General features: G+C 40.2%; 1 protein-coding gene across 8 annotated transcripts in view; it reads left to right on the top strand.

Annotated features, from left to right (window-relative positions):
* The window catches only part of SMARCA2 (SWI/SNF related BAF chromatin remodeling complex subunit ATPase 2), a 274,747-nt gene that overhangs the window by 137,944 nt on the left and 114,093 nt on the right, over positions 1–22,710 (top strand). For all 8 annotated transcript variants that reach the window (XM_075827669.1, XM_075827687.1, XM_075827678.1 and 5 more), the window contains exons 22-26: positions 4,282–4,368; positions 6,243–6,289; positions 6,430–6,596; positions 6,898–7,061; positions 9,260–9,487. In XM_075827669.1, the coding sequence (XP_075683784.1) occupies positions 4,282–4,368; positions 6,243–6,289; positions 6,430–6,596; positions 6,898–7,061; positions 9,260–9,487 (693 nt within the window). The remainder of the gene's footprint in view (positions 1–4,281; positions 4,369–6,242; positions 6,290–6,429; positions 6,597–6,897; positions 7,062–9,259; positions 9,488–22,710) is intronic.

Genomic DNA, 22,710 nt, shown 5'->3' with positions numbered 1-22,710 from the left:
TATCTTCAATAAAGTGGAAACAGAGTTTCCCCCACTTATACCATACATCGCTGGACCTTTCTCTTTTTTGCCACTGTGTCTATTTTATCTCTGGGTGACCAGTTGTGATTTTCATGATCCATAAATATAAATTCTGCACAGTAATAAGTAAAGGCATATTCATTAGTTTAAGACCATGGTTATTTTGTACATGCTCACTAGAGTTCTGGATTCAGAAATGCATGTTTGAATTGAATTTATAATGGCTCAAAGTGAACCTGTCACCTGATATCTATGTATCGGTCTGTCTGTATCTATGTATGTATATAGATAGATATCTATGTATATGTATGTATATAGATAGATAGATATCTATGTATATGTGTATATAGATAGATGGATATCTATGTATATGTGTATATAGATAGATATCTATGTATATGTGTAGATAGATAGATATCTATGTATATGTGTAGATAGATAGATAGATAGATAGATATCTATGTATAGGTATATATAGATAGATATCTATATTAGGGATGTGACGATACCAGAATTTGGACTTCGATACCGATACTTCGTTTAGTATTGCGATTTCGATACCAATTCGATACTTTGCCAACAGTAATAAAATTTTAAAAAAGTTCTTCCATTTTCTGATGTGAGGTGCGTGGTGTGATGATGAATTTAACCTCCACGTGCCTCACATTAATAGTAATTAACCCCATCATGTTTTTCAGTCATAATGGGTTAATGTGTAAGGTACATGATGGGGTTAATTCTTATTAATGTGAGGCACATGGAGGTTAAATTCATCACACCTCACAATAAGTGAAAGAAAGCAATTTTTATTTTATTTTTTTACAGCGTACGCATCATAAATGATGCAAAAAATATTGTTGTGCAGGTTATTACGGCCGCGACAATACTGAATGTGTATATTTAATGTATGGAGACTTATTTTAATGTTTATTGTAAAAAAGGTGTATGTGTGTTTTATTTTTTATTTAATATTACTTTGTTTTTACTTTTATTTTTTAAACTTTAATGTACTGGCATATATCTATATGCTGATAGTAATGTACTGGTATATATCTATATACAGATAGTACACTGGCATATATCTATATTACAGTACATTAGCCTGTGTACTGATAGTACACAGGCAGTTGTTCGGACATACCTAAGTATGCCCTAACAACAGGAAATATGGTAGGACAGCCCTGGGGTCCTTTAATGGACCCTGGGCTGTCTGCCCATATATGGTACGTCCCTCAATCACGTCACAGGAATTCCCTGTGACGCGATCCAAGGGGCATCCCCCCTTCTTTTCCCCTGAATGCTGCTGTCCGCTGTGATCGCAGCATTCACGGGAAGAACGGCGGAGATGAGAGGTTTCTCTGATCTCCGCCGTTCTAGAGCAGGGCTGCGGTTGTGTAATACAGCCATTGCCCCGCTCCTGACATTAGGTGCGCGCGCGGTCAGCCTGAGGTGATGTGGCCGGCGCTGCACTAATGAGCGGCAGTTCAGGCACTGAGGACAGAACATGGGGGTGTTTTGCAGTGCGCCCGCCATGTTCTGTCTTCAGTGCCGCCGCTCATTAGTGCAGCGCTGGCCGCATCGCATCATCCTGACGGCGCGCACTTGTCAGGGCTCAGGAGCGGGGCTGTAACTGTATTACACAGCCGCAGCCCCACTCTCATACATTCATGTATTACAATACTGAGCTGTGATGCCGCACAGCTCAGTATCGATATCCATGAAATAACGGTATCGAACCGTTTGGGGAAGTTTCGATGCATCGTGCATCCCTAATAGATATATATATATATATATATATATATAGATTGTAAATTCTTTAATGTTTCAATTTAAAAGGGGGGGGGGAAGGGGATACAGAAAGGAGGAGGGAGTGGAATAAGGGGGGAAATATTTACAAACAAAAAAATAAAACAATCGTCTCTGTCGAAGCATACGTAATGAAATGTAATCAAGAATACATCTAATATAAAAAAGAGAAGTCAAGGAAAGTCCACTAATATTGTCACTATTGATGTGAATCTCCTAAGGTGAGAGCTGGTAACATCCATCTTCTATATAAATAAATACTATGTTCTGATGGATTTAGCTGCATTCACTAAGAAGGGGGCACTAGAGCTTCTATTTAGTATTTTGTGAGTAGTGTCTATATTAAGAAGAACTAGTTCAGTAGTGAGGATGACTTTAAGACTTAATAGTTTGCTCAAAATTGTCTGAATCTTGATCCAGAAAGGTTGGATTAGCGCACAATCAATCCAAATGTGTGATAAGTTACCCACATCTTTATTACAACGCCAGCATATTGGAGAATCATTTGAAGCTATTTTATTTAGTACTTCCGGGGTCTTATACCAACGTGAGATTAGTTTGTAGTTTAGTTCTCGTATTCTCGTTGAGCAAGAGAAAGAATGAGCATTTTTAAGAATGTTGTAAGCCATTTCTCTGGAGAAATTTGTATTGAATTATTTTTCCCATTTACCTATAAACGAGGGTAAATCTGAATTAGATATCAGAGTTTAATATATTTCAGAAACAGATTTAGGCAGTTAGTTTTTTTAAAGATCGAGAATTCCAGATAAAGTTTTTGGAAGCTGAATTTAACCCCTTCCCGCCGCAGCCCTTTTTCAGATTTTCATTTTTTCCTCCCCACCTTCCAAAACCCATAACGTCTTTAATTGTCCGTCGATATAGTCCTATGAGGGCTTGATTTTTGGGGGACGAGTTCTAGTTTTTCGTAGCCCCATTTATTTTGCCATATAATGTACTAAGAAATAGGAAAAATTATTTGTGGTGTACAAAATGGGAAAAAAAAAAACAGCGGTTCCTCCATGGCTTTTTGCGTGTCGTTTTTACGTAATTCACTATGCAATTAAAACAACATGTTAACTTTATTCTATGGTTCAGTACGATTACGGCAATACCAAATATATATCGTTTTTTCTATATTTTACTACTTTTACAAGTAAAAACCGAAGTGTAAAAAAGAAAATGTATTTTGTGTCGCCAAATTCCGAGAGCCACAACTTTTTGCTTTTCCATCGATTAAGTGGTTTGAGGGCTTATTTTTTGCGGGATAAGCTGTAGTTTCTAATAATACCATTTTGGTGTACATGCGATGGTTTGATCACTTTTTATTTCATTTTTTGTGGGAGATTAGGTGACCAAAAAATAGGTGTTTTACAATTTATTTATTTTTTTACGGCGTTCACCGTGCGGGTTAAATAACGATATATTGTAATAGTTCAGACTTTTAATTTTTTTTATTATTTTTTACATAAAAAAAAACAAAACTTTATTTAACTAATTTTTACTTTTTTTTATTAGCCCCCCTAGAGGACTTCAACCAGCGATCGTTAGGTCGCTTGCACGATATACTGCAATACTAATGTATTGCAGTATATCGTGATTCTGACAGGCATCTATTAAGCCCTGTCAGAATTAGGCCCCCAGGCATCCATAGCAACCATCACCCCCCTGCGATTGCGTTGCGGGGGGCGTGATGAGCTGTTAGAAAGAGGGGGCGACCGCCTCTAATTATTTAAATGCTGCGGTCACTATTGACCGCAGCATTTAACGAGTTAGATTGCTCTCGAGCGCGATGCCGCTAGTTACTCTGAAGTGTCGGCTGTAACAAACAGCCGACACCGGCATTGTATGGAGCGGGTTCACTCCGTGAGCCTGTTCCATACTTCCCCTACCCGACTTTGGTATACGGATACGTCAAATGTCGGGAAGGTGTTAATAGATTTGCTTCAACGTTTTTGAATGCTTCTTTTATTGGGGTATAGGATTGATTATCTGGAGTGATGTTCGGGAGTAGTTGTGTCTCTTAAAGAGGCTCTGTCACCAGATTTTGCAACCCCTATCTGCTATTGCAGCAGATAGGCGCTGCAATGTAGATTACAGTAACGTTTTGTTTTGTTTTTTTAAACAAGCATTTTTGGCAAAGTTATGACCATTTTTATATTTATGCAAATGAGGCTTTCTAAAGTACAACTGTGCGTAATTTCAGAACAAAACCGCAGTGGTTCGCGGGAAAAGTTGCAAGCCTTTGACACACTTTTTTTTTTTTTTTATAACCGTGCGAGGCGCTTTCGCAGTGTGTGATCCCAACCTTATAGTGTACTCTGCAATAAAGTCTTTGCCTCTTAGCCTGTGTTGGGATTTATAGTTTCTTATGAAAATCTGCTTCATGGATGATTACAATTGTACCATTGCTGGTGAATAGTACAATATTAATATCATTTGTGTATTATCTTCTAGGGAAAGGGTGGCGCCAAGACTCTCATGAATACCATTATGCAGCTACGAAAGATCTGCAATCACCCTTTTATATTCCAGCACATTGAGGTAAGTCCAGTTACTCTGATCACGTACAATTGTGCTTTAACCAAAAAAATCTTAGCAATTGAAAAAATAAATAACTTAGTATATATTACAGATGTTATTGAAAGTATGAATATATATATATATATGCTGTGTTAACATAGAGGTTCTTCCATGTGTGCACACCTCTATGGATGTACTGGATTTGCTGCACATACTGTATATTACAACAGATAAGCACATGCTCCGCTCATTTTACGGTATTTATTACCCCAGAGTCCTGCCAATAGGCTAGGCTACGGTCAACTTTTGAGGGTTTTATATATATATATATATATATATATATATATATATATATATCTATATCAGTGTGTTTAGTGTAACTTTGTAATTAGTCTTTATTAAGAAAAAATAATTACTCTTGGAGATACAGCTGTTCTGTATTCTCTATTCAGAACGGCTGTGTCGTTCTGAATACACTGAATTAGTCAGTCCCGCAGACCTGACAGGTTCAGTGTCGGCGAGTCCTGTGTCATAACAAAGATGTGATAGTCTACAGGTGGAGGCACGCAGGACCGCGGGACTGACTGATTCAGTGTAAAACGGACGATACAGCCGTTCTGTATAGAGAATACAGAACAGCTGTATCTCCAGAAGTAAAACTATTTTTTAATAAAAACTATTTACAAAGTTACAATAATCACACTGACCGTCTAAGAGCATTTTTTATTTTAAAGGTGTACATAGCCTTTAACCCCTCTTCTTAACCTTTTTTCAAGCAAATAAGCAAGCTATAATAAAATTACAAATTCTAGCTCCTTTTAATAACATTTCCAAGTTGCTCTATTATGCAAGGAAATCGCGACATTCCCACAGAGACAGCGTACACCATAGTGAATGCGAACGGCTCCCGGCACGTATTCCATGTCAGTATGTGTCGTTAATTGACACATACAGAGATGAAAAAAAAATGCCAGCCCCCATAGTGAAGAAAAAGTAAAAAAAAAAAAAAAGTAACACACAAATAAATAAAATGTATTTTAATAAAGCACTAAAAGCAAATGAATATAAAATTATTATTTTTTTCGCGACACCCTTACTTTAATATCTTCATTTTCTTTGTTACTATTCTGTTTCATCTTGCAAACAAAACTGGGGAAAAAAATATGAAACCTTCTATGTGTGTCCCAGGAATACAGCCACTTCCCACTCATCCTTGCAACAAACCAGTGTCTTGCCTTACAGTAATTGTTGGCAGAAGGAGCTTTCCTACACTTTTCTGTAATAGGACAAGACCATTAAGCAATCCCTGCCATCTGCCAGCTAAAAATTGAAGAGATCCGCAGGGAAAGAAAAGGATTGTTCCAGGATCAATCAACAATTTACACGATAGGGGTAATTTTAAGATTGCTGGGGGCCCCACCGCCGGAACCCCTAGATTCTGCTCCACTACACCGCCCACAGTCAGGAGGCACTTGAATGGAGCGGCGGTCAAGCATGCGCCCACTTCTCTATTCAATGTATATGGGACTGATGGAAACAGCCGAGCCATGTGCTCTATTTCCACAATTCCCATAGACTTTTTGAATGGAGTGGTAGCGTGCATGTTTGACCACCTCCATTCAATCCTCCTCACTGTGGTTGAGTTGTCCCCCGTTGTCTAGATCTATGGGGGACACAGCAGTGGGGCCCCTAGCTAGTCTTCTGTTTTACTTTTATCATTCATTCATTTTTGTTGTGTTCCATTAAGTTGCTTGACGAAGTTGCAATTGACCTGCGACTCTTGAGTGACATGACACTGAAATAAGGAAACACAAGACTGGGATTTGTTTGTCAAGTCGCTGTGTAACCCTACTTTTAGAGATACTGCAAACAAAATGATGATTTTTTTTTTACAGGAATCTTTTGCTGAACATCTGGGATATTCTAATGGAATCATCAATGGGTAATGCCTTTTTATAATCTGCATTTTACAGTAGTGTTACATAATTGTATGGCTTCCGCTCTGCTTCTGTAACAATTATTTTAGTTATTTCTTAATATTTTAATGGTATGGGCTACTAATTATTGAAATCCTTCTGCCAGGCCTGATCTCTATAGAACATCAGGAAAGTTCGAGTTACTTGATCGTATACTACCTAAGCTTTGTGCCACGAATCACAGAGTTCTGCTATTCTGTCAGATGACATCACTCATGACCATCATGGAAGACTACTTTGCTTTTCGAGGCTTCCTTTACCTTCGACTTGATGGTATGTATCTGCTGCTTTTTATTTTCATCATGTGAATAATTAACATTCTGCAGCTGTAAACCGTGCTGACCCTGGTATTTAAATGTGAAGTGCTCTTACAAATATCTATACGTAATGCATACATAAGTACACTAAATACCTTCTTCAAAATGTATAAATGTTCCTTATTATACGGTTACGAATACTTGACTTTCGTGGATTCTGGAAATGTTAATGCTTTGGGTCTTAGCTTGGCGCTGATGCAATTATTCTGCAAAATCAAACTGTCCGTGTCTCACTTTTTTTATTTGATTCTTTTTAGGTACAACAAAGTCTGAAGACCGTGCTGCATTGCTGAAGAAATTTAATGAAGAAGGTTCACCGATCTTTATTTTTCTGCTGAGTACCAGAGCTGGAGGTTTGGGGTTGAACCTCCAGGCTGCAGACACTGTTGTCATTTTTGACAGTGATTGGAATCCTCATCAGGTTTGGAAAATTTGATTGTTCTATTAAAATGTAAAAAACGTTATTTTAAGGCGTGACTATTGTTCCAAAGAAAATTTAAAAATCACAATCCAACCGGCAGATGTTTATTAAATAAAATGTAGCCAGAGACCTTTCATACGCCAGTCTTAATCGAAAGTGCGCTAGAGTAGGATGCGCTTAATTTATTAAGAAGCCCATACCGTAAATTATACTACATATTTTTAGACCACGGCCCGTCCTAAGCTCCACCCATAAGTGCATAGAGCGGCATCAAAAAGGAAAAAAAATCACAAAATGTATAGCCTAGGATATGCCACCCAATGCCCCGATGGCTAGAACAAAGTAGCAGAGGCGCTAAGGTTTTGTCATTCGGTGCGATCAGTCAAAACCCCCTTTAATTAGACATTGATGGCATGTCCTAGTAACATGCCGTTAATGTTTTTAGGGAGATGACCCTGTAATATGGGGTCGGTTCTCCCTACTACAGCAAAATCCACTGTTGTGGAACGGTTTTCAGCTAGATTTTAGATTATTGTTGCTGCTCTTGCTGATAAATGAACAAAAAAGTTCTGTAGTGAGGTCAGACGCTGATGTTGGATGATAAGGCTAAGCTTGCATTTGACATTCCAATTCATCCTAAAGATGTACAGTGTGATTGAGGTCAGGGATCTGTGTATGACAATGAAATTCTTCAATAACAAACCTCGCAAACCATTTTTATAACCCTGGCTCGGTACATGGAGTCATCATTGTAAAATGGAAAATGACCCTATTCAAGCTGTTGCCACAAAGTTGGAACAACATGCATTCTAGAATAACAGTGTAGTTTTAAAGGGGTTGTCCATGACCAGGCAACTGATTACCCATCCACCGGAAAGGTATTCAGTATATGATCGGTGGGGGTCCGACACCCGGACCCCGCACCGTTCAGCTACTCCGGCTGCCTCTGGGCATCGGACGTCCATGCTGGAAGCATATGGCTCCGGTCACGGAATAGCGGCTGAGCTGCAGTACTGCTGCTATGCAGTGTATGGAGCCATCTGCTGCCGGCTCTGCTTACTGTGCAATGACGTCCGGTGCCCGCTGGCAGCCGGAGCAGCTGATCGGTGCAGGGTCCAGGTGTTGGACCCGCACCAATCATATACTAATGACCTATCCTGTGGACAACCCCTTTAAGGTTTCCTTTTACTATCCCTAAGAAGCTTAGCTGAACCCATGAGAAACAGTACCAGGCCTTCATTCCTCCTACAACTAAACTTCAGTTTTGGCACTAGAGATTTTTAAAGGGGTTTCCCCATGAGAGACATTTATGACCTACCACAGGATAAGTCATAAATGTCAGATAGATACGGGTCCCATCTCTGAGACCCGCACCTATCTCCAGAACGGGGCCCCTAAACCCCGTTCAGCTGCTTCGTGTGGCGGCTGAATGAGGTGAATTCCGACCATGAAAAAAGTTATATGGTCGTAAGTTGCGTAAACCGCGTAGCTCGCTGAGCTATGCGGTTTCCGGAAGTCCCATACAACTGAATGGTAGTTACGGAAACAGCGTAGCTCGCATGCTACGCTGCTTCTGTAACTGCCATTCACCTATGGAATTTACGGAAACAGGGTAGGTCAGCGAGTTACACTGTTTACGTAACTCCCGACCATATAACCAGCTAGTGGCCGGGAGTCCGCGAGATCAGACCAAGGTAGAACGGGGTTTAGAGGGCCCCATTCTAGAGATAGGTGCGGGTCCCAGAGGTGGAACCCTCATATTACATTAGTCTTCAGACTCGTGCAGCTTTATGTGTACTACCCTATTTTTATAATAGATGGCTGGACCATTGTATAAAACAAGTACTTCTTACATTTTGTGTCTCCCTAAATAGATTGTAAGCTCTTGTGAGCAGGGTCCTCACTCCTCTTGTTTACATTGTTAGCTCGTTTTGTCATTCTGCAATATTCCACAGCACTTTACAATTCAGAGGCAACATGTACAGACAATATCCAATATGTTGGCGCTTTCTATATTATTATTATGAATAAGCCAAAGCTGACTTGAAATTCAAGTGTATAGTAATAAGTGGGCGGATCGGAGGCAGACATTACATTGAACGCCAGGTCTCGTGGCTTTTAGTGTTGAGTGGGTGTTTTGTTCTAGTGCAGTTACATGGATGTCAGAAAGTATAACGGTTTATGTTGCTTGTGTACAGGACCTGCAGGCGCAGGACAGAGCACACCGGATTGGCCAGCAGAACGAGGTGCGCGTGTTACGTCTGTGCACGGTTAACAGTGTGGAGGAGAAGATTCTTGCAGCTGCTAAATACAAGCTGAACGTTGATCAGAAAGTTATCCAGGCAGGAATGTTTGATCAGAAATCCTCAGGCCATGAAAGAAGGGCATTTCTACAAGCCATTCTGGAACATGAAGAGCAGAATGAGGTACTTTCTTACCTTTTCACCAGATTATCATAGTGCTTGGGCAAGTGACGTGTGATGCAGTTTAATAGAATGTAGTGGTTAGTTTACACAGTAGCCTTTTGAACTTTTTATCGTGTGTCACATTTGTAATACAGAATGGAAATCCTATGTTTGGCGGTTACGTGGGATAAAACTGTGTACTTTTTTTTTTCCCAGTATAGTTTTCTCTTGAAGAAAGATTTTCTATTACTGTTCTTGGTTACTAGTGAACCATAGGAGTTTGATGTCATAAAATCATTGGAATTTACTTTTTAAGCCACTTTTTGAAAAAAATATGCTTATACCATTTTCTCGTTCGGTTATGGTTCTATTTTCTCTTTGGCAAATTATAACTTTTTATAGCTGAAGTTTCAGTGTGTAATCCTCTGAAGATGTAGGCTGAACATGTCCACTCATAAGTAGACTAAAAAGGAAAATCCAGTCTGAAAATTAAAAATATGGTTAGAGCAGACACTATGGGGCAGGGGTCTCAAACTCGGCCGGGTAAATGGGCCGCACATAGAAAAAATGTGAAGTTGACCGGCCGCATTACTTTCAAATTTGATACAATACGAAAATATTACTATCTACTATTACAATACTATAATACTGCATTACTAGAACAATACTACATTACTAGAACGACACTACGTTACTAGAACGATACTACATTACTATAATACTACTACGTTACTATAATACTACTACATTACATTACTATAGCAATAGTACATTACTATAATACTACTACGTTACTATAATACTACTACATTACATTACTATAGCAATAGTACATTACTATAATACTTCATTCCTATAACACTACTACATTACTATAATAATACTACATTACTATAATACTACATTACTATAATACTACATTACTAGAACGACACTACGTTACTAGAACGATACTACATTACTATAATACTACTACATTACATTACTATAGCAATAGTACATTATTTTAATACTTCATTCCTATAACACTACTACATTACTTTAACAATACTACATTACTATAACAATACTACATTACTATAATAAAACAGGTTTAAACGTACCAGGAATTTGCGAGTTTACTCCACGTGCTTATTTTAACAATCCAGTTTTCCAGTTAAGTGTCGTTAAATGCAGTCTGGCGGCTCAGTTGGAAGCATTTGGCAGACACAAGAATGTCGAGATTAGGCAGCCCCTTCTTAGATAGGGCCACAGTGCTCTCTGTAGATAGGGCCACAGTGCCCTCTATAGATAGTGCCATAATGCCCTCTGTAGATGATGCCAATTCTGCTCCAGTAGTAGCCGCTGACATCACTGTCCATATATGGACAGTGACGTCAAGGGCTTCCCCGGGCACAGTGCTTAAAGTAGCGCTGTGCCTGGGGAGTCCTTGGCGAGCAGGAGCTCCCTCTGCTCTGAACTAATGCTGAAGCAGGGAGCTAACTGTTCCTTGCTTCAGCATTGGGTTCAACTTTATCTGCGTCCTGAGGACAGTTGACAGCGGGACAAGCCCCCGCCCATCCGGGACAGCAAGACCCCGCCCAGAATCCGGGATGGTTGGGAGGTATGGCCCGGGGGGAATGTAGAGCCATCTACAGGGGTGTTGTGGGGGGGCGATATCTACAGGGGGTTGTACTATCTACAGAGGGTTGTACTATCTACAGGGGGCTGTGTGTCCATTGCTCACCAACCGACTGCTCTCCTTCATGACGTTTTGAAGGAGCGCCGGTGCATTCCTCCTTCAGTCTGCTCTCCCAAGGGAGCCTACGGTGCCCCGCGGGCAGCAGATGACAGCCTCAGGGGCCGCATGCGTGTATGCGAATCTCCACGTGTGTGCATCCAGCAAGTGTCACCAATAGACTCCTCGGCTTCAGGGGCAGATAGATAACCGGTCTATTGAACGAGATCATTACAGTTGTATAAGTCAAAGAAATGTGATCTGACATTCATCTACCCGCTGTGTGTTACATCAGTGTAAACTCTTTATATCTTTAGATTTCCTAAATTTTTATTTTTTGTTCGGTTTTAGATCCACTCTTTTGTGTTTTTATTTTTATAAAAAAATAAAATAAAAGCCTTTAATAAAAATGCACCAAAACTGCACTGTGGAAGGAATACGGTATATGTGCACATATTACTGTTCTTTTTGTTACATTTTTTTACGACTTCCTTCTACTCTACTGCTGTGTGTCGACATACCATTGCAGGTAAACTAGCTCAGTTAAAATATTTTTTTTACAGTTTTTATAATAGTTAGAAAAAGGTGATTTTATACGATTTGCAACAACTTTAAATTGCACGGTGAGCAGCATTTACCATTGAAATCAATGGTAGTGCAAACGGAAGCTATAGTTTCCGTTTGGCTTTCCGTTCATCTGTTTTCTCGACGGGAAGGTCGAACAAAACCGATGAAAGAAAGCCCAACACTGATGTAAACCGGCCTTTTCAGGCTTTGAATTGAGTTATTCTGAAGACCCTTTTAAACAAGTTGTATTCAGTGATGGAATAGGGAATTATTATATTAGGTCTTCAAGATCTGAGAGTTTTTTTCATCAATGCAATATGATCGTACACGCCTCATTTACAATTCATACATTTTATGTTGTAGCAAGAGAGAGTTGCTGTGTGTCAGTATTTGGTTTCTCAATGTCCTGAGTTCTTCCATCTACAAAGGGGCAGCTTTAAATGGGTTTCCTAAGTCTTACCCTGGCAAAATTAGCTGTTTTCCGGGGAAGACCTTCCAAGCTTTGCAGTTCCCCACTGCAGGGGAAATGTAGTATTACATGGTATATGTTCATATGAATGGCCATCTCAAGTCTGCCAGACCGAGAGACTACTTGTCAGTAGCTTTCCACTCATACAGAGGGGTACCTAGTAGGGCATTTGGACAGAAATTGTCCTGATGGGACAGCCCTTTTAATTAAGTCTATATTGTTTTTTATGTAGAATATGGTATATGATGCAGTTTATTTTTTGTTAGGTTAGATTTAGTATCTGCTGAAATGATATTCTTCCACCTTCTAAAATTGTACTTGTAAAATAGAGTGCATCTTTTTTTCTGTAAGAGCTATTGGGTCCACATCTGCGTAGCTCAGACTGTTTGTCATTATAAATAGGTATTTTGTGAACCCAAGTAAATAGTTTTTGGCTTTCTGAAAATATTCATAGACACATCCTAGCCAAATGTGCTTAGGTCCACTTACATAGTTAATAAAATTTAGTCCAGCAAGTACACCCTTATTTCTTTCATACTGTGTTGATTTAGAACAGTGATACTTAAAGGGGTTGGCCACTACTGGACATCTGATGACCTATCCACCAGATGGGTCATCAGTACGTGATCTGTGGGGTCCAACACCCGGACCCCGCACAGTTAAGGGGCTCCGGCTGCCTCAGAGCAATGGACGTATGTGCCGGAAGCAGTTGGCTCCGGCCCTTGAATAGCTCCTATGCAAGTGAATAAGAGCAGAGCTGCAGTTCAGCAGCACGGCCACAATGCGATGTACGGAGCGAACTGCTTCCTGCTCCATACATCGCATAATGGGCCATAACGTCCGGAGCGGGCTTAGCAGTCCGGGTGTCGGACCCGCACTGATGATATACTGATGATCTATCTGGAGGATAGGTCATTAGTTGTTCAGTAGTGGACAACCCCTTTAACCTATTTACAATGAGAGAACCCCTGGAAAACTGTTTCCATCCTGGGGGACTCCTAGCATGTATAAGTGACTCATGTCACACTGGAAACGCGCACACAGGACCCGATGCCAGGGACATCACGTGCTTTTTATAGTCCTTTCTATACGGCCGTATAAATGTTTCACAATGTACATTGCACTCATGCCAGCACGATCAGAGACAGTCAGTGTGAGGGTTAAAGAACACATTAAATGGCTCAAACTTGTTTAGTGTTTTTTTTTTGTTTTTTGTCCTGCCAATACTAAGTAACTCTGGATGAGCTGAAGATCAACCTGTTATTCCCTGCATTTAACAGGTTCCCGACCGTTGGCTGTGTTTTTACGGCCAGCGGTCAGGGTCTCTGAAGTTCTCCATATAGACGAAGTACGGCGGCACTTCAGAGTGTGCACGCGATCACATTTGTTTTTATTTTGGAATTTCTGGCAGGAAATCTCCTGCCTTTTTTCTTCTCCTCACACATTGTTGGAAGAATGTGAAAGGAGATTCATTTTGTCCGTGGTCTATACTATGTGTGAAAAATGCTGGCATAAACTGACGCAATTGCTAAATTCTTGCATTTTTTTTCCAATTTTGCCCACTTTAGAGAAAAAATAAAAATGATATATACTGACAAATGCCACTAAAATAAAGCCCTATCTGTCCTTTAAAAAAGAGTGTAAAATTCAAAGATAAACTTTATTCACCTGCAGAGTTATAGTCATCTAAAGAAGCGCATAGCAAAATTGTCACATTTGCTCTGGTCATTTAGCTGTAAAACAGCCTAGTCCTTAACCGGTTAAAGTGACGCTGTCTGCCATGGTTCCATGGATCAGTTCCCTTTATCACAGCTGATTAGGAAATCTTAAATAACCTCTCGGGTGAAAGTACAGAGGAGTGTATGATGCTGACCAATCAGCGTCCTACACTTCTCTCCATTCGTACTCCGCACATCGTGATCTTGCGAGATCACACTGTACTGTCACATACACCCACATTAACTTTACTGAAGTGTCTTGAGCGTGAATAGACATCACCTCCAGCCAGGACGCGATGTCTATTCACACTCCCGACACTTTGGTAAAGTTTGCTGTCAGCATGCTGTCATTCACAGCGTGATCTCGTGAGATCAAGCTGTGCAGCGATTAACCCTTTCAGGACCAAGGGTCATTGATGCCTCAATGACCAGGCCTCAATTTAACGTTTTGGCATACATTCTTTTAAACTGTCATAACTGTTAAACTACTTTTGGATAACGTAACAATTTTTTAAATTTTATTTTTATTTATTTTTTAGAACAAATCACACTTTAAAAAAATATATATCGTTTTACTACATACACAACACATATTTTATATTACAAACAAACAATTGTTCAAAAAAGTGGAAAAAAAAAACCCACTTTTTTTTTTATTTCGGCTATATTTTTTGCGCTTTTTAAATTTGTAGAAAATTTTAATCAAGGCCTAAAACATAGTAGGCTGCTTCTCCTAAGTTTCACGATACCACAAAAATTCACGCAACCCTTTCTTTCGCCATGTTATAGCATCCAGAATCACAGATGCCCCTATTTACTTTCAGTTTGCATGAACCATTTTATCACACCACACTGCCTTTGTGCTAAACCTGTGGCACCAAATCATCAAAAGTGGTCAGCAATGTACACCATCTAGTACAGTAGACCACTTATGGTATTCAAAAAGGGGTGTATTCGAAAATTGTCACTTTAAAAAAAAAAAATCTAATTTTGTTAGAGGATGACACGGCGGCATTTTTCTTGTATACACCACACATCATGGTCAATAAAATCACCATATTAACTATACAGCAACTTCTGCTGAGCAAAACGATACCCCACTTGTGCATGTAACCCGCTTTTTGGCCATGTTATGACGCCCAGAGGCAAACATGTACCTTTTAACATTCAAGTTGCGTTTTTTGCATGAACCATTTTATGATGCCACACGGTCTTTGCATTCCACCTATGGAGTAAAATCAAAAGTGACCTAAAAAGTACTCCACTTAGTAAAGTACACCACTTATAGTATTCAGAGAGGGGTCTATTGGAAAATTGGCACTTTAATTTTTTTCTAGAAAGCAAAAGTTATTCCACCCACTTTTGTCAGTTTAAGTGGCTAAGTTTGTATGAAAACACAAAATAAGGAAAAAAAAAAATGTAAGTATGATGGCATATATTTCTAAAGTTGCTGATGTGAATTAAAAGCGGACCTTAGTGTGGTAGGTTTTATTGCATTCAATCAGGCACAGGGGTGGCAGGGATGGGCAATGTTACCGACTATCCCCCCTCCTGCCCCTTTTGGTGCAGACACTGCATTTTCTCTGTGGATATTTTTGGTTTGCTGCTGCAGGGATAGGTGCCACAACGTGCCGCTCTGTGAGCCTACGCACTTCCTCTGATCCCAAGGGATGAGTGGGGCCTCTGGCAGTAAACAGGATTTTTTTCAAAAATAATTTCCTGATATGTCAGAAATGTCTGCTTGGCACCTGACTGTTTATACAGGACATATGAATTGTTAACTGCCATCTGAAATATGTAGATAGACAATTTTTTATAACTTCATATGGCTTCAAGACCTGGTCAGAGAGGTCGACCCCACCCATGGTTTTGTTGTAACCAATAATACATACGGGCTTTTTAACTTTATTGGATGACCTCTTTTCTTTAATTGGCATAGTGGTATCAGTGTGCACAGTAGTCAACATGAACACGTCTTTCTTATCGTGATAGTGAAGCGCTAGCATATTGCCGCAACGGAGAGCAGCAGATTCCCCTTTTTTAAGCTTTTGGCTCTTTAGAGCAACTGGAAATCCCTTTTCTTGTATGGCGGATAGTGCCACAGGCCCCTGTATTGGCCGCTTGGAGCCTTTTGAGTAGAGGGATACCCGAATAATAGTTGTCCACATATAACTTGTAGCCTTTGTGGCGCAATGGGCCCATTAACTCCCAGACAATTTTGCCACTTGTTCCAATGTATAGCCAGTATTGCTTTCGCATAGTTTATACAATTTGATTCCATATCTGGCACGTTTTGAAGGGATATACTGTTGGAAATAGAGTCTGCCCTTAAATTTTACCAGGGATTCATCAATTGACAAATTTTGGCTAGGTGCATAGACATTCAGAATTTTTTGAGAAAAATGGTTTAGAAGAGTCCGAATCTTGTACAAACGATCATAGCCTGGGGATTCATTTGGAGGGCACTGACTATTGTCATTATAGTGGAGAAATTTTAACAAAACCTCATAAAGGGTTCTTGGCATAACTTTGGCAAAACCTGGGGTCCCATGTATGGGGCTTTCTTCCCAGTAGGATCTTATGCTGTTTTTTTTTTACAATGCCCATTATTAGTGTAAGCATCAGAAACTTTTCAATTTAATTTTTATTTGTGGGTGTCCATTTTCCTACCCTTGCGTAGTAGGAGGACGGGTTGGCTAACAAAAATTGCTCAGCATAGAGGTTTGTCTGTTGAGCAAATAGATTAAATAAATGGTCATCAAAAAAAAGCTGAAAAAATTCTAAAGGGCCAAAATCTGTAACATCAACTGTTACGCCAGGGTCAACAGTAAATTCAGGAACAAAAGGGGTGCCAGTTCTTGGGGGTTCCCAATGTAGAGCCAACTCAAGAACGTCAGGTTCTTGGGCATGTACCACTTCCATCTGCCTTTGCGCTTCTGCGCTAATACAAGGCTGACTTTCTACATTTTGGCCACTGGCTTCTGCCCTTTTTGCACTGGGGCCAGACATAGCACTGTCATCAGAGCTTTCTGTGTCGCTTCTATCAAAGCCTTCAAAGGCAATGTCGCTATCGGAACTTTGTTCACTGTCCGTGCATCATAATGAATAAGCCTGTTCCACGGAATACTTTTTGCGTGGCATCCTTATCGGTTTACGAAATTTTTAGTACTTTTTACGTTCACGCTAATAATTGATAAAAACACCTTTTTTTTTTTTTTTATAACTATTCACGTATAATGAATTGCGATTTACTCGCCAGACCGCACTACAGATCACTCCTCAGAACAAATTAAAATAAATTAATTGTGAAAAAAATAATTAAATGACACTAAATAGTTAATGTATGAATAAATTTAACTAACTAACAATTTGTTATCAAGCTAACTAACCTACTATTATTGCCTGCCTATTCTAAAACTAAGGGGCACAGGGAATACAAAGGTTATAGTTTCTACATACTTTGTAAATGTGTGTGTGTGTGTGTATGTATGTATGTGTATGTATATATATATATATATATATATATGTGTATGTGTGTGTGTGTGTATATGTAGATAGATAGATAGATATATGTATGGAAAGAGAAAACTTGCAGCATGCTTGATAGAGGTCCTATTGTAGGATTGAAACGTCTCTTTGTGTTTGACTGAATAAACCACCATTTTCTTCATACTGGAGTGCTGCAAGTTTTCTCTTTCCATATATGATATTCCGCTTCTCTCTCTCTATCTATCTATCTATCTATCTATCTATCTATCTATCTAATAGATGCAAAAAACACAGCACTCAATGCAGACTGGAAATCAGGCCATGTGCACGTTACCATAGTAAGGATGAATCAACTCCTTAGAATAATATAGTAGGAATGAAGAGCGAGTAACGGCACCAGGACTTCAGTGTTGGGGAGATGTTGGTTTATTCACCACCAGGTGGAAAGAATGAGCGTCGTTTCGGTTCACACCTGAACCTTTCTCAAGCTTGAGAAAGGTTCAGGTGTGAACCGAAACGACGCTCATTCTTTCCACCTGGTGGTGAATAAACCAACATCTCCCCAACACTGAAGTCCTGGTGCCGTTACTCGCTCTTCATTCCTACTATATGTATATGTATATAATTATACAATTGTATGTATTTATGTATGTCTTTTTCTTCTGTCTTCTCCCGATCTCCTTCTCTCTAAAACGCTGTCTCAGAGTGAAGGAGGCTGACAGGAGATGACAAGCGAGAAAAGTTTGTTTGTAAACAAACTTTTCAGGGATCACCAGAATTGGTTAATCATGGGGATCACATGCTTACCGATTTGGTTCGGCTGTCAGTGAGCAGGTTGCTGGGGTGCTGGGGACACTGACACAGCCGGCGTGTGAGTGCTTTTCACAGCTCTATGTCGGCTGGAACTGAGATCTGTATATTCACGCCCTGGCAGCACGGGGTATATAAGAAAAGGACGTGAATCTACAGATTGTCAGCATTAAAGGGTTAAGTCCCACACAAACTTTACCGAAGTGTCGGGAGTGTGAATAGACATCGCGTCCTGGCTGGAGGTGATGTCTATTCACTCTCAAGACCCTTCAGTAAAGTTAATGTGGGTGTATGTGACAGCACAGCTTGATCACGCTGTGCTGAGTACAAATCTAGAGAAGTGTATGACTGACTGGTCAGCGTCATACACTCCTCTGTACAACGCCCACTTAGTCAAAAGTTAAAAAACGCCCAGTTAGGTATTAAAGTAATTAGCATAAATCTAATATTGCTCGTAACTTGGTCAAAATTGATAGTTTTATAAAATAAAAAAAAACACTTATCTGCATTACAGCGCCGATCACATTATGTAGGAGATACGGCACTTATAATGTGGTGACAGAGCCTCTTTAAAAGGGTTTTACACGGGCAGATGTCGCCGTGTTTACCACTTTTAAAACTAGAGCCGATCAACAGTACAGCTCTTTACTCCCGTTTAAATGAGAAAAGGTCACTTCGCATAGAGACAAATGATCGCTCATGCATTTGCATTATGTCGGCAGCACAAGGAGATGTGTGCCGACAATGATCATATTTTGTGTTGCATAAAAGACGTGATTAGCCAATAAATGAGCATTTGCTTGTTCATTTGCTGATCTTAGCCCTGTTTACACAGCTCATTGGTCCGTCCATGTAAAAGGGCCTTTCCTGTTAAAATGTAGTTGCGTTATCCATGTAAATTCTATGTGAACTTAATGCCACTGTAATCTGCTGTCCATCCCCTGTTGTCAAGCAAAATCTGTCTCTAGTTACAGGGCAGAGTAGACCGATTGCAAGAAATGTGTGGGGGTGCGATGGGGGTTGTCTCTTTACTGTCTGCCAATAAAAGTCCAAGAAGAGGGGAGGAGGAGCAGAGTGAGAGACATAGACGCACACACATGTGCTGCAGCTTCCTGGTAAGGGTATGTGCACATTTAGATAATTGTGCACGTTGATACAGTGGAATTGATTTCAATGTAGGTTCAGAGGAAATCACTCCAAGATGGGGCATGACACTTTTTTTTTTATTTCGTTAGTGGCTGTAAACCGCCCAGGAAAAAAAAAAACACTGTAACCCACCATTAAAATAAAGGGAGAGACATTTGGAGCGTTTTTGGCGCTGATTGCAACGCAGTGGAAACTGGTTCTAAGGCCGGATTCAGACGAACGTGTTTTGCGTCTGTGCAACCCGCGTGGTTTTCACGCGGGTCGCACAGACCTATATTAGTCTATGGGGGCATGCAGACAGTCCGTGAGTTTTGCTCAGCGTGAGTCCGCTGAAAAAAACTCACGACATGTTCTATATTTAGGCGTTCCGTGCGAACAGCGTGATTCGCGCAACAGCTGTCAAACTCTGAATGTAAACAGAAAAGCACCACGTGCTTTTCTGTTTACAAACATCCAAACGGAGTGTCATAATGATGGCGGCTGCGCGAAAAGCACGCAGCTGCGCATCATACGCTGATGTCACACGGAGCTGTTAAGTGCCTTTTGCGCACGCAAAACGCCGTGTTTTTTTGCGTGCGCAAAACGCACACGCTCGTCTGAATCCGGCCTAAGAGTTATATCTCACCCCAGTGCTGGATTCTCAGCTACGCTTCTAATTACTGCTGTATAATCTCCTCCATGCTTCTGCTTCTATATATGTATTAGAGATGGGAGAGCAGGATATCACAGCAATCATACATATCACAGCTTATTCTGAAATGTCACCTGAAGAGATAGATACACTTTAAACGCAAGCTTTATTAGAAAGGTGCTTAACTGTGTATTATTATATAATGAATAAGCTTTGTTAGCATAAATATGGCAAACCTCTTTTCCGAAGGCAATGTATCTTCAAAAAAATTACATTATTTAAATAAGATTACCTGCACAGAGTTTGACGGAATGAATAGCGCAGTCGACTACGGTGTTGGTTCCGTCAGAACCCTTACACAACAGTGACAAAGCGAAACCATTTGCACCGAATCTGTCACAATTGAAACCATTGCTGATGCAAACGGAAACCTATGGTTTCCGTTTGGATTCCGTTCATGGGTTCCCCTGACTGAATGCTCCAACGGTACCCATGAACTGAGTCCTGACGCAGATGTGAACGAAGCCTTAGTTTGTCAGGGTAAACTACTTCCAGCAAATATTTGTCATTTTGAGTTTTATTGTAATTTGTAAATACAGTGCAGTAAAAAATGTTTCGCGCTCAGTTTGTTTCTAGTTATACCCTATATAAACAAATTTCCTCTAGATGGTGCCATCTACCGTCAAGTAGCCTGCCTTGATCCCGAATTGTTTATTTTTCAGCTACGTTTAACAGGGTGGTACTGGCTTTCGTTGAAGAAATTCAGCGGGTGTATGGAGATTTATTTAAAGGCAATACTCCATGGGAACAAGTATGCCAACTTTCTCATGTATACCAAACCAAAGTCTCCTACAAAAGGAAGATCAGCAAGAACACTGAAACATTTCTGTCTACAGATGGGTCTCTTTTCCTTTTGAAGGTGTCTATGGTATGGTTAATATGAGCTATTCTGGATACTTTTTCCCCATAGAGAAGTGCCTTCAAAGAAGTCTCCATGCTCCCGCGGTGTCTCTTCAATGCTAGCCAGTACACCCCCACCTCCCGATCTGTGTCTAAGGCATCTCATTCACCCAACCAGTATCTGTTCTGAGGAGGGGCAAGAATACCTACATTCAGATCTATCCTATCTACAGATGGGTCTCTCTACCATTTGGAGCAGACTCTAGTTTGGCTGATATGAGCTTGTTTGCAGCTATGTCTATGATATATAATGTCATTATGCTGGGGCAATATACAGACATTTTGTAGGTTTCACAGCTGTTGTGGGACATTTGACACCCATAGTATTAAAATAAGTTATATATAAATGCAAGTCACTGAAAGTTTCATGCGGTCATCACGTGACATATATAACAATCAGAGAGATAAAGGATGGCGTTTCATGACCATTGTTGCTGAAACTGTTCCGGCACATCCTATGCAACTCTAATACACAGATAAAAGTTCACCAACAATCCAATGTGTATGAGGGCCTCCTGTCTGTCCTTGACAAATGCTTGTAGGAAAAAAGCGTTGGATATGTGGGATTCCAACATTCAATAGGCTTTGGCAGCTTCCGCTGTCTGGCAGTGTCTTATTTCCCTCTTCCAAAAAATTTCAGTTCTTTAAAGAAAACCCAAAGGAAAAAAAAAAAACATCCAACAGGACAACTTTTTAGTGGCTGGCAACATTTTTGACAACCAGGAATGTTTCTGAGAAACCACAATTTTCGTCCTAAAAAGGTTACAAGGTCGTGGTTTATTTTTTGTTTGTTTTTTTTTTTTTAATACTGGAAAGTATAGTTCAGTACTGATAGTAAGGGGAGAGGTAAGGCTCTGTTCACATCTGCATTGGGGTCTCGTTCTGACGTTCCGTCGAAGCATTCCGTCAGAACGGGACCCTGAACAGACACAAACCCCGTAGTCAACTACGCTATTGCTTCCGGCAAAATGACGGGTCCGGTGCACAACAGAGACAAACGGAAACCATGGGCACCGGATCCGTCACCATTGAAATCAATGGTGATGGAAACGAAAACCTCTGGTTTCCGTTCGTATCAGTTTGTGTCTGTTCAGGGTCCCGTTCTGACGGAACGCTCCGGAATATCAGAATGGGACCCCAACGCAGATGTGAACAGAGACTTTTTCTACTACTTGGGTTTCAGTAGGAAGCAATAATCAAATAATACAAATCATGGTAAATAGAATGCAAAATAAACATTCAAATTGTACATTGCATTTTCATGTTCAATATGTCAGATCGTAGTTATATTTTGTTTTTCTTGGAGGACATAACATGTTTGAATAACCTTTTATCACAAACTTAAGAAATGTATGATATCAGTCTTTAAAGAGGTACTCCAACAATTTTTTTTAAAGAGGCTCTGTCACCAGATTTGCAACCCCTATCTGCTATTGCAGCAGATCGGCGCCGCAATGTAGATAAGAGTAACGTTTTTATTTTTAAAAAACGAGCATTTTTGGCCAAGTTATGACCATTTTTGTATTTATGCAAATGAGGCTTGCAAAAGTCCAAGTGGGCGTGTTTAAAGTAAAAGTCCAACTGGGCGTGTATTATGTGCGTACATCGGGGCGTTTTTACTTCTTTTACTAGCTGGGCGTTCTGACGAGAAGTATCATCCACTTCTCTTCAGAACGCCCAGCTTCTGGCAGTGCAGACACACAGCGTGTTCTCGAGAGATCACGCTGTGTCGTCACT

Source organism: Rhinoderma darwinii, chromosome 1 (assembly GCF_050947455.1).
Source record: "Rhinoderma darwinii isolate aRhiDar2 chromosome 1, aRhiDar2.hap1, whole genome shotgun sequence".
Classification (NCBI taxonomy): Eukaryota; Metazoa; Chordata; class Amphibia; order Anura; family Rhinodermatidae; genus Rhinoderma; species Rhinoderma darwinii.
Note: the sequence above shows the minus strand (reverse complement) of the source record. Positions and strands in the feature narration are given on the sequence as shown.